Below are 16,796 nucleotides of genomic sequence, written 5' to 3' on the forward strand. Positions count from 1 at the left end.
AGCTTTTTGTACAAATTTAAATATGAACCGTTGGCTAAGCATATTCTCTTTTTTNTTTTTTTTTTTTTTTTTTTTTTTTTTTTTTTTGGTCTATTAAAAAAGCAATAAGAGAGAGAAGAAGAAGCTGGCTTTGCTTCTTGGAGGATAAACCAAGACGAGATAAGGCCTTTGTGGGGTTCACCCACCATTGGTTTTCAATTCACCTCTCATTCATCACTTCTACATCTACTAACCCCAAATCCCCAAATCAAATCATATTTGACCTCGATTCGATTCTAATAAGGACGGTAAAATTAAATAATGATCTGCAAAAATTTTTAATTACCTGATTGTCAGGGAATTATTCGATAATTACCTCCTAACTCTATAGTTTTAATAGATAAAACACTGATTAATTATTATTCCAAATGTTGATAGCTAGATCTACCAACCCGTTATGGTTGGACTTAAAAAGAAAATTCGAGATTTTAAAATTTTAAGATTTCAAGTGTAGTAAAAGTTTGAAGTTGACAACTTACACATATATCAATCTATTTAGGGATTATATTCTCGATCAAAAAGTAAAAAAATCAACTGTGAGGTATGCGAATTCTGAATCTCCCACGTCCAATGAAGAAATACGTGGTAATTATCATTGATACGTACATCATCAAGAAAAGTTTGTAGCTAAAGTTCTGTCCTTTCACATCTATTTTCTTTTCCATTGTTCTGTTTTTGTTCTGTTTTTTCAACGCTTTTTTCTCCTTTCCACTCATCTTTTTCTAATTGACTTATCAGGGTGTTTCTTAGTGAATGGTGTTTCTTAGTGACCAAGAAAATACGTAGAAATAAGTATGAGGTACATAGGTCAGTTCGGTTTTCGGAAGTTTATTAAGTTCGGAGATCTTAATCTTGAGTTTGTTGAACCTGTAAAATTTGAAGGTAAAATACAAATCTACAACAGACTATTTCAATTTGGTTTCTATATAATTCTCGACAGGCTAATTTGGTCAATCCATATAGTTTGCGTTAGGTTTATTTCCTACACTGTATAAGTAATGATCAAACGTTCTAGTGCCTCCAAGAACTATTCAAAAGACCTATGTTTTAAGAATCTAACAAGATCATATGCACAGATAAAAACAAACAATAATTTAATTACCATCCCATCAAGAAAAGTAAAAGGAAAAGAGAAATGAGCAAGATCTCTCAAGTCAAAATAATAATATCTTGAAAGGGGAAAAAGCATTTCAAGGGAATCAAATTTGTATGGAGAAGCATGAAAGGAAAATCCCATCAAACTACTTTTGTTAATGCAAAATATCAAACGATTTTTCCTAAATTTCTTATATTTCATATCTTAAAATAGTAGAAAAGAAAAGAGTACAGAATAGGTAGACCTACTTTTTTAAAGATTTATTAAACAAAAATATTTTAAATCAATTGTAACGTCAAAAATGTCATTTCAAAACCCAAACTAGGCTTCAAAAATTGAAAGAAATAGGTTTCAAAAGATCGAAATCCCTTTGAGTTTTTCGAGTTCAATCTCTACTTGGTCCTTAGATTTCTAGAGAAATTAATAGACATTCACACTAAAGACTAAAAACTAAAAAGGGGACATCATGAAAACTGGTAAAAAGTAAAAAATCTTGAACTCTATCAATCAAATGGAAACTAAGTTTAAAATTCTACGGTAAAAATATAGCATTATCAAATCTAGGGACTGAATCAAAACCATACTCAAATGTAGAACAGTCTGGGAAAAGGTGAAGGCACTTTGCTAATCCTTCATATTTTCTATGCGGAATTTCAAATCTAAAGAGATACTACGATTTCCTGATTAGTTCATAGAGATTAAACTGCTGGTCTAACGATTACCATAAACAGCTTTTCCATATGCAGTAAAGAATATAAATTCTAAAGCTACAAAAACACTGACCTGTTCCTTGGGCATGCATCTTCTCCGTGGATCAAGATCAAATTGGCTTTATAAGTGAATCATCGCAAGCAATGTTGCAAGAAAACCCTGCCATCACCTGAATGCTATGATACTACCATTTGATAAGTTCTTTCAAAGTCGAAGAGCCCCATGGATCACATCCTTCCAATTAAAATGGGAGATGATGAGTTTCAAACCTTGAAACTAGATGTTCAGCCTTGTATTTCATTCAAACAGTTGCAGTCAGAAGCTCAGTTCCCGTCCTGTTACTTGATTTAGAATCAACATCTTCGTATTTGTCATTGCTTATACCAGATCTGGATATCTTCGCTTCTGGAAGATTTAATGGGGAGTTGTTTAGAGTAATAATTTCACTAGATGATGCTTCTGTGTCTGCGAGAAGCTGCTTCAGTTGAGACGGTTGGCAGACGATTCGACCGTTGTTCCACCCAGGAAAAGTGAAGGACGATGACACATTATCCTGCAGGAATGAATAGACAGCCCTTGGGATAGGCAAGTTTTGTGCGGTTGTGTCCTTCTCCAGCCACCCCCTCCTGAAAATTTGAAAATACACGGTTGACAAACAATCAACGAGCTCGCGTAAAAGTAAAACAGGGCACGTAAATTTCATATAATACAATGAGAAAAGAGTTGATTTCTCAAGACTTGACAACTATCATGTAAATTGGAAGTATAACAATATGCTAACCATGTGCAAATAGAAGATATCTATCTGGTCTAGGAAACTTGAAAATGAGGGAACTTTATAAAGAAAATCCTTGGTGTCAGACTTGACTCACAAGGAAGAACACATTCAGCACCATCTACATAAGGTCTTTTGGAGAGACCATTACCCGAAGAGCTGAAAGTTTTCCTTTGGGAACTCTCTCACAAGAACAACTCTTCCTCACCTGCCCATTTGCCACAAAATTCTGGGGCCACTTTCAGTTTTTGACTCGACAGTGGCCTTCCCTGTTGATTTGAGCTGTCTCCTATCTCTCACTCCCGCAGCCCATATGGATTGAAAGATATCAGGGATTATTTGCTGAAAAGGAGCAGTCTTTTGAAAGACTTTTTGTCATTGCTCCCAAACTACAGAGCGCATTTTTTAACCAGAATATTAACTACGTGCATACTATAGCTTCACAAAATTAGCCAAACAAGGTTCAGGAGAGAAAGAAGGAATCGGAGAATATGTGAGGCAGCCGGACCGGAAAGGAAGGGGGCTGCTCACCTCCTGCCAAGAGGCCACCAAGAAGCCTAAAAGGAGAAGATTTGCTTCGGCTGGGATAGGAAACCCTTTTATAATCATAAATGCCTCTACCATGCATGACATTTCAATTCAGAAAAGTTAACCTTGATTAAATTGATTACAACATAAATGAAGCTTACCCAACTACTACAGCTGCAACCTGAGGCAGCTCCTCCCCATCCATAAGCATTTCATTCATTTTGTTAACCCAAAGAGATATAGCCGTATATGCACCGCCTTCCCACATTCTGTAAAAAGGCCAGACATATGGATTAGTATGGACTTAAGCACAGGTATCGGGTAATCAGCATGGAAGAGAAACTTATTCTAATCATACCTGTGGACATCCACAGACCACACAAGTTTGCTTTTGCGGAAAAGTTCAGGGAAAAGGCCTCGTTTTGTTGCTTCAGTGAGAACCCTCGCAGCACGTCCTTTCTGGCCAAGCCACCAAAGTGCTTCTAGCAGTGTATTGTAAAATCTCATTCCCAATCCACACCCTTCAGCGTTAAGTTTGTCAAAAACATACTCAACCATCTGCCAATTAGAATCATCATCGTAACCTCCCTTGATCATCTGGCCAATGACTTGATGAATACCAGATTCCCTGTTTTTAATCATCTCATCGAGTAACTCATAGGCATTATCCCACCTGGAAAGAATAGACTCTGAGATGTAAGAGAAATCATTAAAATAAAGTATTTGTAAATTCAATCAACTATAAGATCAAAGGTTAAAAAATCAAATTTAATGAAGCGAGAACTTTAGGACTAAGATTTCAAACATATATTACTTCAAATTGTGAATGATAGTTAATTAGTGATAATGGTTGGGGAAATAATCATACAAAAATGTCAACACAGAGGAAAACATGGCGTTCATAGAAGCTAAGAGTAAGCAAACTAATGTCACTGACAAACTCTTCCCTATAACTCTAACTTTGTGTACATCTATAAATGGTCATAGACTTTATGGTCCATGCAATGAATTCCTTTCTTACACGAGGCTAATAAACATGCCAAGGTCATGACCCCTTGTTGCATGAAATGAGGGATTTTAAGGAAGAAGAATGTGTTAAAGGCAAATCAGACTATTTTGCGGATTAAAAGAAAAGGGAAAGGTGAAGGATATTTATCTTTTCTTCTTTCAAAGTTAATCTAAACTTTGGCATTTATTGGCCTATTAAAAATTAAGAGGATCTATCAACCAATACTAATCCAAATGCGACAGTGAAGTAAGTTTAAGCTTTTCCTTTTTCAACAAACTATTTAATTGATAAAGTGAATTATCTATCACTAAATGAGAAGAGGAAAGCCCCAATTCAAGCAAAGGAAGATACGAAATAACTTTCAATTAGCACAAATAGAGGTCGAACTACAATTATAAAAAGATTGTTAAGTTTACACCTAGTAGCAACCACAAAAACAATCTCATCCAGATGTTCTCCAAAGAGGAACTGAAGCAGGTTGGTAACGTTCCTGAGGAAAGGAGTAGGCCAACCAAAATTACCAAAATGTTACTGCATAATCGGAAGTCCATGGGGCAAGAACAAACAGATTATTGTTTCACCCTGTTGACTTTCCACACCTAACAGCAGTGAGATGAAATCCAAAGGTCTGAACTTTTCCTTTAAATTTTACCTTCGGTACTTATCCTTCCACACCTATTTCCAAGGGATTCAATTAAGAATATAAGTAGTCTAAGTGAAATCTTCAAGATAACATTTGCAACAGAAAGAATACGTGACAACACACAGCCATCCGAGACGAATATCTATTCTCCGACTTCCAAGCCATCAGATTTCTTCTAAGTTTAATCCCAGGTTTAACACAAGGAATTCCACGTTAGAATGATGTAGAGGCCATTGATATGGGTGATCATAAGGTACAAGAAATAGTGTCAACTGTAGAGAGAGTTTCTGTATCCAATTGTCTGAGAATTTGGTAGTTTCTCCATTTCCCATAATAACTTTACTCTCGAGGTCAATTACTATTTCAGATTAAAAACGCCATTCTTGGGCCCCTTGAAGGATCAAGGAGCAGTTGACAACCAATTTTCCTTGGGATTCCAAAATGTGCTGCCATCGCTGCTGCCGCCACCTTTCTCCAAAAGGCTTCTTTCTCAAAGACAGATCTCCAAAGCCACTTCAGTTTAGGATGAAGAGACATGTGCAGTGTAAGAACTTTGTACACTCCCAGGCCCCGAGAGGGTAAAAACGTAATCATGTTCCATCTCATTAGACTTCGTTCAAAATGGGCATGCAAATCCCAGCAGAAATCCTTATTGCCTCTTTCAATATTGAATTTTCGTATTAGGCATCTACAGAGTAGGTGGTACATTTTTTGAAGGAGAAACTTGAATTAAATTAAGACTGCTATCCTTTGGAACAAACCACCAACATTGTAGTTTAACCTGAATTTCTAAATAATGGGCACCTGAAGTCGATTGATACCTGAAGAAGATACATGATTTTCATAGATTGACATTTTTTTCTATGGAAGACTAGAGGATGGTCTATCCACGAACTGGAGATCATCGATGGGGAGGAAGTTTCTACATTAAGTCCTCTTTAGCAATCTACTAAGCAAGTCAGCCGCAGAAAGTTTATGGCTTGGCAAGGCCATTTTAGTCCGCCAACTTCAAGCAGCTCCCTAAGATCTTCTTATGCCATGCAACAAAATCAAAGTGGACAACTAGGAATAGAGATCAAAGATCTTACATAGATCTCCTATATCTTACAAGTTGACAAGACACTACGCCCTATTAATAAATTAGCCCATATTTCATTTTCATAATGTATCACATCCTATAACTGGTAGTCTCATAAGGTAATTTTATATGTTGTACACCAAAGCTGATTTAGTGTGGACCAATCTCCAGGCTATTAAGGTCATACTAAGGCTATGAATAGAATTCCTAGAGATGAGAAAGGGAACAAAATAATAAATGTTTTTTTAATGAAAATAATATAATAATTTATCTATTACAAATTCAAGTATAAGTGTTTAATTTATAAAACTTATTGTTGAATATCTCCCTCTTGAGCCCACCTCCCCTCCCCTCCCCGCGCTCTCTTCTTATTTATAAATGTTGGCCACTAACAATTCCCCATGAAATCTAACAAGCTCCAACCATCTCATATAACCACACACATTCTAACTAACCAACCTCAATGCCTAAAGAATTCTAGATAAGTACCATGTACAGTTTATATCAACTGGAACTAAAATTGAGAAAACAGAAGTTGATAATGATCAAAACTTACATGGACAAATACATGTATGCATAGTAATTTTTACCTGCCATTCTTGGCATAAACTGCCAGCATCATGCAGTAGCACAATACACTAGGCACTATTCCTGAAGCTTTAATTTCATGAAACTGCTCCTTGCTCTCATCTACAAGACCTGCAAAGCAATAAACACCTAAAACTGCCTCAAGTGTCTGCTCATCAGGTTTACATCTCATTTTTTCCATCTCAACAAAGGCCTTTATAGCTTCTTCAAACTGACCACTTTGCCTGTAACATTCAATAATACCACTAAATGATTTTGCATTCCTTGAAATGCCAGACTCTCCCATTCTCGATATGATTGCTTCAAGCTCCTTGTAGAGTCCACCCCTAGCGAATGTGTGAATTAGCGAATTATAGGTATCAACAGTTGACTTACTTCCCACTTCGTTCATTGTGTTAAAGGCAACAAGAGCTTCATCATACAATGCAGCCTGTCCGTATGCTTCAATCAGTCCACCATATGCCTTAGAACTTGGAACCATTCCTTTCTCATTCATGTGAAGTAAAATTTTCTTGGCATCCTCGTGCAGCCCCCCCTTCCCACAAGCAAACACTAAGCCCTCGTATGTCTCCATATTTGGGTCAATCTTCTCCTCCACCAAATCATGAAACAGAGTTACAACCTCCTTGAAGTATCCACCCTCGCCAAATACTCGAATGAGAATGTTGTAAGTAGTTGCATCTGGCTCGGCACTGCTCTCTTTCATTTCAAGAAAAAGCTCTCGAACATCATCATACCTCCCATGCTTTCCATATAAATTCAATAGAATGCTATAAGTGGATGCATTTGGCACACATCCTGCAGCTTGCATCTGCTTAAACACGTCCATTGCCTCCTTAATCGACCCGGATTTTGCATGTGCGTCTATTAACACATTGTAGGATGATATATCGGGCAAATACCCTTCGGATTCCATTTCTTTTAGCAGCATAGCAACTTTCTCGAGCTTACCCAATTTTCCAAATGTCTCGACAATATAACTATAGGTTGTTATCTCAGGGACTATCCCTCCTTCTATCATAGTCTTGAAGACCATCTCTGCCTCATCGCCTAAACTGCGGGCAGCACATGCACTAAGCAAAGTATTATAGGTAACAAGATCAGGTTGAACCCCTTCATGCCTCATCTCGGCAAACAATCCCAACAATCCCTCCCAATCCAAATCACCTCTAGCGCATGCATTTATCACGGTATTGTAAGTCAATATATTAGGCGACACTCTATCTCTTTTCATCCTTTCAAGAAGTTCAAGTGAGATTTCGTACTGACCATTGCGCCCGTAGGCATTTATCAAAGCGGTATAAGAAAATACGCTACGTATTACGCCCTGGCTCGCCATTTCATCGAATATCTCGCTACATTTCTCTAGCAATCCTTCGCGGCCGAGCAAGCTGATCATGATGGTATAGATGTGCTCGTTCGGCTTGCACCATATCTGACGCTGCATGTATTTGAAGAGGCGTAACGAACGTTGCCAGTCCCCGCGCGCCGCGAATTCCTTAAAAACCAAGCTGAAGTCATTGAGCGAAAGCCTATTCTTAAAGATATCGAGGCATCGTGCTATGCTGCCTCGAGGCGGGAGGCTACTGAGCTTATTAATTAGGGTTTCAACGTCATAGCTGTACTTGCCTTTCTCAACAATTACCGACGGATTTCCAAGAACGAGATCCTTCGGCTTCGCTCTACACTTCCCAACGTCGGAGAACAAGCTCCAGTTATCTGAGAAAAATCTACGGCGAACACTGAAATTGGAACGGTTTGAGAGAAATGGAAGTTGTTGAGACAGTAAATACCGCTGCTGAAACGTTGTAGAAATTTCAAGATGATTCGGCACGGACAAATACGGTGATAGCGCCATTACAGGAATCTAGTTTTCATTAGCTGCGCGAGTAAACGAAATAAACGAAATAAACGAATTGCAATTTACCAGCCGTAATCCTACCCCTTCGAAGACGAGATTGATAGCAATTAACAGGCAACGAAGAACAGATTCAGATAAAAACCACCGAAAATTTCAGAACCAATTTCTCCGATTTGCTAAACGATTTCACATGGAGACTTGCAGCAACGAAGAACAAAAGGGCGGGAGCAGATTGAGAGCTGAAATTGGCTCGGTGAAAGCCACGTGGAGTGGTTTTGGATAACAGTGACGCTTCAAGTAAAGAAGACGGGCGGCTTTAATACGGGTACGGGTTATCCAGTTACACGGCCCGAACCCGGATTCTATTGGGTAATGGCGGGATAAAAAATATAAAAAATTAGGGGATATTTTGACTTTATTCCGCCGTTAAGTGTCTCTTACTTTTTTATTTCTTTAACTAACTTTTTTTTTTATTGTTTTTTATTTTAATTATAATAATCTCGGAATGTTTTCTAGACAATATATAAATTATATTATGGATGGGCCAACTTAATTTTTTAAAATGTAAATTAAATAAATATCGTTGATATGTGTAGTAATTTATATATACCGTTAATGATTTTAGAGAATATGTTTAATTGATATCAAATGATTCCAGCCAATCGGCACAGACCGCTCTATCCATAGTTAAGACCCAATTAGGAGATGGGCCCTATAATATCTCGTACACATTCTGATGATTGGTCGAGCGAATCAGTCAACTTTAAAGTAGATTTGTTGTCTGAATAGTGCGTTATGACTCGTAGCCGCCTACCCAATAGTAATCAAAGCGTTAAGATCGAAGCACCTCTCATAGATTCGAGAACTACGTGTCCACCAACTTTTGCCGTTATTCGTCATCAAACGGCATCCTACTATAAAAAGGTTACACTTCAATACCATATCTAATACTTATGTCCCAAATTTAGACAAAGATTTGAACATAGCTGATACAATTTAATTAAATTCAATTTTGCCATTTTCATTAAAATCTAAAACATCTATAAATATTTAATTTTATTATTTTTAAAATATATTTTATCCCCTTTCTTTGAAATAAACATGGGCATGACAGCATGAATTTATGACACGTCTTCCATCCCAACGGACCAACCAATCACCACCTAAGCATGTTCCATAGCTACGCTGTGCCAATCCAGTGGATCGATGGTCAACGTCTCGTCGCACGAGGATCAACGACATGTCGTTTAAAATTAGGTAACCACACCAAATAAGGTTTCTTTTTTCGTTCCGTCAAATATATTTTTAATTTTTTTTAAATGTGTGTAACAAATTTTGGATGTGTGTGAAATTATCTTAAAATTTAAAATGAGTTAAATACAAAATATGAATTTAATATCCAATTAGGCACAAATTTTAATTTTATATTTATTAAATAAAAGATATCTATAATTTAAAAAATTTATAGAATTATAAGTTTTTAATATATATATTTTTTTTACATTTAAGTGTAATTTTGAAAAAGGATTTGGTACTGTATTCGCTACACACGGTAGAACCGAAATCACAACCGTCCCGATCTTAATCAGACGGCACTGTGATTCAACCCTCAACATGCATTAAAACGCGTGTCTATCTATCAGGCGGAATACGTCCACGTCAGCATTCCACTGTGTGGGACCACTGGCATGGCGCGAGCTGATACGGCGGGGAGAGAAAAGTAAATCCAAAGGCGAAATAAACACCGGCGTTGTTACGGTTAGCCATTGAAGGAGTAGGTGGTGTAATTACATGAGAGTTGGGGGGTATTATGGTAATTAGGGTTGGACTTTGGCCTTTCAGTTCGTAACAGACAGCTGATGTTAAAGCAAGGGGGGGGGGAAACAGAACAAACCTCCCCTCTTATTCTTTCTTTTTTCTTCTTTCTTCACAACTCCGTCCAAAAACCAGCAAAGAAAGGACTCCATACCTCACTGATAATGGAAGACTCTGAGGTAATTTTCCTTTTAATCGCCGCTCTTTGTTCGTTGTTTGTTTCCCCTTTTTATTTTGGGTTTCTCTTTGCTGGGATTTGTGGCTTTTTGGGGGAATGTGTAAGAGCGGATGATTTTGATCTTATTGAAGTTTGTTTTACTGCCCTCTACTAGGTTGTCGGCGGTGTGTTTCGTTTGATTTTGTAATGGTTTTTGTTTATTTTCAGAAATTGACGGCCCTGAAGAAGGCCTACGCCGATATAATCCTTAATACGGCGAAAGAGGCGGCGGCGCGTATTATGGTTTCAGAAAGGAACGCTATTCGGTTTCAGCAGGAGCTGTCCACTTCTAAAGATGAGGCGTTTCGGATACTGCTTAGACTTAAGCAAATGCTGGATTCTAAGGTATTATGCTTTATTAGCTTAAATGGGGTTGATTCTTCTCTTTGTTTTATTTTGTTTGCCCATTTCTTGTTTAAAATTGTTTTGTGTTCTTCCGATCACGTTCTTATGCGGATGGCTTGGTGATTTTCATCTGTACTGGGTTGTTGTTAACCGTTTTGAGATGAAAATTTTCTATCTTTACGCTAGTTGGTAATCTTTAATGTTGGATAATGGATGTTGTTCATGCATAATGCTCAAAGCATCCTATTGTTTGCATCAATTGTTGCCATTTTTTAATCAGGCATTCAACCAGTTGTTGCTGTTTGCTGGCTGTTTGTTGCTTAAATCAACTATTGCGTAGTAAACAATTTAAGTCGGCAGTTGCTAAAGTTGATTTAATGTTTTGCTCATGAATTAATGATTTCATGAACAGTCATTTAAATTTTTAATAGGAATTTGGACTGAATGTTTGTGTTAATTTGTCCAAAATCCTCTTTGATTTGTGTCACAAGAACTAACTGTTTTCTCCTTGTGGAGTTTCTTTCCAAGGTTAACGCTTTAATTCTCATGGTCTTATTCCAATCATTTTCACCTTTGGAGTGGAGGCATGCACAATCAAAAGCCTAACCGATATTGCCCCGATTGATTCATTGTTAGTTCGGTTTAATAGTGTTTAAATGGAGTTCTTAATTGTTGTATCTTTCTCAGCGTAACCAAAGAAGGAAACTTCAGTTCCTTCTGATACTTATCTATGTTTTGTGAATAAGTGTGGAGCTGAAATATTCCATTTTTCAGGCCAGTGAGGCAGAAATGGTGTCTTTAAACCAAAAGAAAAAGATCGAAGAGCTCGAAGCCCAGCTTGAGGAAGCTGAGGACATAGTGAGGGAACTTAGAGCTCAGTTGCAGGACGTTCAAGATGAATTAGAACATGTGAGGAACAAAAACGTAGAGCCCCTAGATGAGCAAAATTTGGCCGGTAACGTTGCATCTCGAGGGGACTTGCCAAACTCACATGAGAGGATTGCACCTTGTAACATAAGTTCAACTTTAAATGGGACATGCCATGACGACAGTTGGCCTGAAAGTAAGAATGACTTGCAGATGGATAATGGCCAAGTTCATGGGGATTTTACCTCCATGGTGATGAGAAACAAAGAACCCGAGCTTTACAGAAATGGCTGCACTCAGAGAGTACGTGCATTCGAAAGAAAATTGTTCGATGGAAAAGTCTGTTCGACTGGACAAGCTGAAGATGTCAAGAATAGGGTATGCAATATGGGTGAAGAAGAGGGTAAACTGATGTGTAAAACAAACATTACCAAGGCTGATAATATCTGTGGAGAAAGGAAGAATTCTAGTGAGATCAAGACATTGCCTAAGCTATTAAGTAGGGATACTCAAGTTCCAATCATTAAATCCCTCCGTCGAAAAAGAAAACGAGCTACTAGATACAACAAAAAGAAAACTTTACCCATTTTTTATGACATTGCTAAACAATGCAACTCGCCTGATCTTCACTGCTCAGAAAGTCCTTCAGTGGATAACGATGATACCGGGAAATGTCTGTCACAAAATGAAATTGATAGTCAGAATGGTTTAATTTTGCTCTCTACCCCTGTACTGTCTGAAATCAATGAAATGTCAACACCTTCGGGTTGTCCCGACGACAGTGAGGGAGGTGATGCAGTAATAAATGATTGTCCTATTAGGAACGTGACAGACTACGATACAGCAGCTGTAGGTAAATCGGACTTCACTAGCCAGGAAAGTTTATGTGAGGAGAATTTGGAGGCTTCTGCTTATAAATTAGACGTTGATCCAGTTAAGGAGTCATCAGTTAAGTCGGACGTGAAAGACTCCGATGTAGTTGATGAGATTCCTAGTCAACATTCTAATAATAAAGTTCTCATGTATACATTCCGAAGAAAGCGAAAGAAGGAATCTTTGAGCAGCCCCGATGGTAAATCATCCATTGATGAAAGCATATCAAAGAAAAGGATGAGGGATAAACAAAGTGTATCGTCGGAAGCAGACAAGTTTAGCTTAATGACCGAATCATCTCGGGATAACAGGCGGTTAGCACAGGTTGCTCGGCAGGTTAGTTTTCTATCTACTTTATCATGATGGTATGCCCTTCTGATTTGTTTCAAAATGTCTGGATAATCAATGTCTGCGAAATTTACTTTGCCACTCTACTTGCCTCTCTGCCCATTTCTCAGGATTAAATTTTATGCTTGTTGTTTCATAATTTTATCCCTTCTGTTCAAATTATTTCTTCATTAGTTATGATTCCAGCGTATGGTTATCGTTCTTGTTGATTTGATATTGAATCCTTAATATGCAATGATGACGTTTGGGTACCGCCCCTTCTTTTGAAAACCTTGCTCTTGTTAAATCTACACTTCGAGGAGCTGACAGCCCAGAGCATTGAGAAACGTCTTATAAGCAACGAGGGCGATCTTTGGACATGTTTCTTGACTTTGATGCCTTGTGTTTCCTGAATATTTGAATTTCGAATTCTCTTCGGTTTGCATGAGATCCACATTGGTTGGAGAGGGGAACAAAACATTCCTTATAAGGGTGTGGAAACCTCTCCCTAGTAGATGCGTTTTAAAATCGTGAGACTGACAGTGATACGTAACGGGTCAACGTGAACAATATCAGCTAACAGTGGACTTGAACTGTTAAGTCTTAACAGTAGTAGTCCATTAACTCATTTATAAGATATCAATTTAACTTCAGATTCTATGAAGAACTCCAATTATATATATCTATATATGTATATCAAAGCTACCTTATTTACTAATGTCCTCCTGAAAATTGTGTTTCTGCAGCTCATATCTTTGTCTGAGAAGAAGTGGCGGTAATAGAACTCTGGCTGCCCTGCAATTCATAATTGTTGCTTGAGAAATAAAATCAGCTGCAACAAAAAAGAGAACGCTGAATGGGCAAGTGAAGTGGTTTTCCAAGCAAGTACCACAGGCCATGAGCAAGTACCACAGGCCATGAGCAAGTACCACAGGCCATGAGCAAGTACCATATGGGTGCTGCTGCTGTATGTGCACTAACTTATGAATGTTGTTTATGTAATCTTTATATCCTTCCCTTCATTACTATATTAAAAGCTTGAATCTTGGCATTTTTCTTTCCCTTGGGAAAGCTTAATTATGTTCCAATGTTCACATGGTATTTATTTCTCTGTAATACTTGTTCCCCGAGTCGTTCCTTCGTGCCTTACCTTACACTTATATGACGTCTACTAGAATCGTGCTGCTGTTAAAGATTTCAAGATAGATTCTAAATTCCAACTGGGTTGGTTGCCTTGAAAAGAACTGTCGTTGAAGCTAAATGCCAAAGCTTTCAACTTTTGGATGAAATCCTGTTTTTGGTGATTCCCTGCTGGTCCATTTCCTGGTGTTTTGATTCGCATTACAGGTTCATTTATCTAGGATCGTAAAAGCCCACCACTAGCCAATATTATCTTTTTTGGGCTTTCTCTTTTGGTTTCCCCTCAAAGTTTTTAAAACGTGTTGTTAGAGAGAGGTTTCTACACCCTTATCAAGAATGTTTCGTTTTCCTCCCAACCGATGTGGAATTTTACACTTTTCAATTTTGGAGTTTCTTAAATTCAGATATAAAATATTGAATACTGACCAAGTTTCTTGAGTCAAGGAATCGATGAAATATGAAATATTCATATTTGAAAAGTTGAATGCTTGATTTTTCATAAACATCTCAATCTACTTTTGGTATAAGAGTCTGATAGAATTTGGTTTTTGGTTTCAGGTCATTGCTACGCTGTTTTGAGTCTCGAGTCTCCATGGTAATTATGAAGTGTTTATTAAAAGTTAATTATAGAGATTTAAAAATAAATAAATAAATAAAATTGATAGGTAATTTATTTTTTTAAATTTAGACAAAAGAAAAACCATCTCTATAAAATTACATAAAATTAAAATTTTATATTTGGATAGAGAAATAACTTTTTTTTTTTTTTTTTTGTTAAATTACAATTTTAGTAACAAAATTTGAGTCTAAAAATGTCCGATATATTTTTTAAAGTGTAGCATTTTTTTTTTAATTTGGATTTTTTAATTTTATATGTAATATATTTAGGAGTTAAAAAAAATCAAATAAGTCAAATGACTTCTTAAACATATCCTATTAAAATTTTAAACAGTTTTAACGACGATTTTGACAATATCGAATAATAATTATAATATAAAAAGAATTAACTGATTTATTTCTTCAAAATTACGGTCTAATTTTATAATTATGAAAGTAAAAAATAATATAAAAAAAAAAAAAAGTATGAAACTCAAATAAAAATGTTATTTAAATTAAAATAATAAAATAACAAAATGAAGAAGACCAAATGAAACCCTTCGTTTGGGAATAAGGGTTCTTCGCATTTCTAAGCAAATCGAGCTCGTAGAACTCAGTTTTCGTGAGCACTGAGGTCGGTGACGATCAAAGCTTAGCTGAAAGTTCGAACGGCGGAGATCGGAGAAACGTCGAGGAATCGGTGAAAATGGGAGCAGCGAGTAAAGTGGGCGATTGGGCGTTCAAAGCCTTTACCGCCGGTCTAGGTGTCGCCACCATTTACCTCACTGCTACCTTCTCAGTCAACGTCTACAGAGGATTGTCTTGGCACAAAGCTCAATCCGTATTATCCTTCTCCTTTCCTTTATGTATCTTTTGATTCAAGTCCTTGCTATAGCTTATTACTCATAATTCCTCACTTTTTTTTTATCAACCCTAATTTCGTTTAGTTTTTGGTTCATGGTATTAGTAATTGGGACTGAATTTCGACATTGAGGAATTGTTGGAATCGTTCTCATCTATGTGCAGGGCGTAGCTAATCAGCATAATCAAATACTTGAACAATGGAAATGATGTTGTTCTCACTCAGTTTCCTTGGGGTTGTGTTAGTTACAGCTCTTGAGGTTGTCGAATTGAGTTTGCATTGCTGTGATATATGCTTATGAATTTTAGTATTCAGTATAACTCTAACCTTCTTCATATGGGGATAACAACTATTAGTTTGTGATAAGTAAATCATTCAAAGTTTAGGACTTGATCAAATTTTCTGGTTACCTTACTCTGAAATTTTGTGCTAATTTGAGGATTTCATGCTCTTGTGGATTGTATTCCTCCCTAGGAGTAGCTAAAGGCTGAAGGCATGCCTCTTAACTATCATTCTGTTTAGCATATTCAATATTAGAAGTTCTTCACAATATTTGCTTCATGATACCTCTTGAAACACTAAGAGGGGTGTGGCTTCTTTTTCTGCAGAAAATCATCGACGACAATACCAACGACGAGGCTACATAATTTGAATTTTCGAGCCACGGGATATCTACGTTCATCTACAAATTTTGTATGATCAGGTTCTAAATTGGTTTGAATGCTTCACTTTATACCTCATCTTTCTTGGGAAGAGCAGGAACACTTTCTGTTTGAATGTTTAGCATAAATTGGGTATGGTGATGAAGAGCATGTTTCATAAATTTTCAGCAACTTTTCTAATGGGAATTGCTTTAGGTGCCTACTTATGCATCTTGTAGGTGTTTTTTCTTATTGTTGTTTATCATTGGATCATTTATTCTTTCATGCCCCTTGCCCATTTCTTATCGTATCTCAGTGGCCAACTTCAACTTAGCTCAAACGGGTACAACATATAAAACATGTACTCTTGATCAAGAGGTCAGAGGTTCGAATGACCACCTCTGTTCACATGTTGGGATAAAAAGAATAACATAAGATTGATGTCGGACCCTTTTAAGACTGCTAAATTGATGAAGAGTTCTTGTGTTCTATATTTACTGGTTTTGTTGTCGAATATATCAACTACAACATTTTAATTATTATCTACATAATATACATAATATATATATATATTCATGAGTTTTGTTAGGATTTCACTTTTGTCTTGCATTTCATTAATTAATTAGAATTTTCACACATATTATACTAAAAATATAATTTAAAATTAATTATTAGTAGTATTTTTTATTTTTGAGTTTAAAATTTATCGAATACATTCGTATTATAGCTACAACATTATCAAACCAAGCAAGTAATCTCGGTAAAAATAACATCTACTAATTGA

At 36.7% G+C, this 16,796-nt stretch overlaps 2 protein-coding genes and 1 long non-coding RNA gene across 4 annotated transcripts; 2 read left to right on the forward strand and 1 right to left on the reverse strand.

The window, feature by feature from the left end:
• The first annotated feature begins 641 nt into the window (after positions 1 to 641).
• Positions 642 to 13,888, forward strand: LOC111783687. Of its 2 annotated transcripts, none has more exons than XM_023664605.1 (5): positions 642 to 647; positions 10,201 to 10,322; positions 10,529 to 10,705; positions 11,480 to 12,781; positions 13,519 to 13,888. In XM_023664605.1, exons 2-5 carry the CDS (start codon positions 10,308 to 10,310, stop codon positions 13,549 to 13,551), a joined length of 1,527 nt encoding a protein of 508 aa, XP_023520373.1. In that variant the 5' UTR covers positions 642 to 647; positions 10,201 to 10,307; the 3' UTR covers positions 13,552 to 13,888. The 2 variants fall into 2 exon arrangements, 1 of the variants encoding a protein (XP_023520373.1); XR_002813396.1 differs by lacking the exon at positions 642 to 647 and having other exon boundaries at positions 10,192 to 10,322; positions 13,519 to 13,666; positions 13,707 to 13,888.
• LOC111783685 (pentatricopeptide repeat-containing protein At1g74850, chloroplastic) lies at positions 1,669 to 8,601 on the reverse strand. Its single transcript, XM_023664604.1, has 4 exons — positions 6,470 to 8,601; positions 3,508 to 3,822; positions 3,311 to 3,418; positions 1,669 to 2,472 (listed from the first exon to the last, which is right to left on the reverse strand). Exons 1-4 carry the CDS (start codon positions 8,323 to 8,325, stop codon positions 2,148 to 2,150), a joined length of 2,604 nt encoding a protein of 867 aa, XP_023520372.1. The 5' UTR covers positions 8,326 to 8,601; the 3' UTR covers positions 1,669 to 2,147.
• Positions 13,889 to 15,031: 1,143 nt separating the features above from the next.
• Positions 15,032 to 16,285, forward strand: LOC111782856. Its single transcript, XR_002813210.1, has 2 exons — positions 15,032 to 15,350; positions 15,980 to 16,285. It is a non-coding gene; the product is annotated as an uncharacterized LOC111782856 (long non-coding RNA).
• The last annotated feature ends 511 nt before the right edge of the window (positions 16,286 to 16,796 follow it).

Source organism: Cucurbita pepo, chromosome LG20 (genome assembly GCF_002806865.2).
Source record: "Cucurbita pepo subsp. pepo cultivar mu-cu-16 chromosome LG20, ASM280686v2, whole genome shotgun sequence".
Taxonomy (NCBI): Eukaryota; Viridiplantae; Streptophyta; class Magnoliopsida; order Cucurbitales; family Cucurbitaceae; genus Cucurbita; species Cucurbita pepo.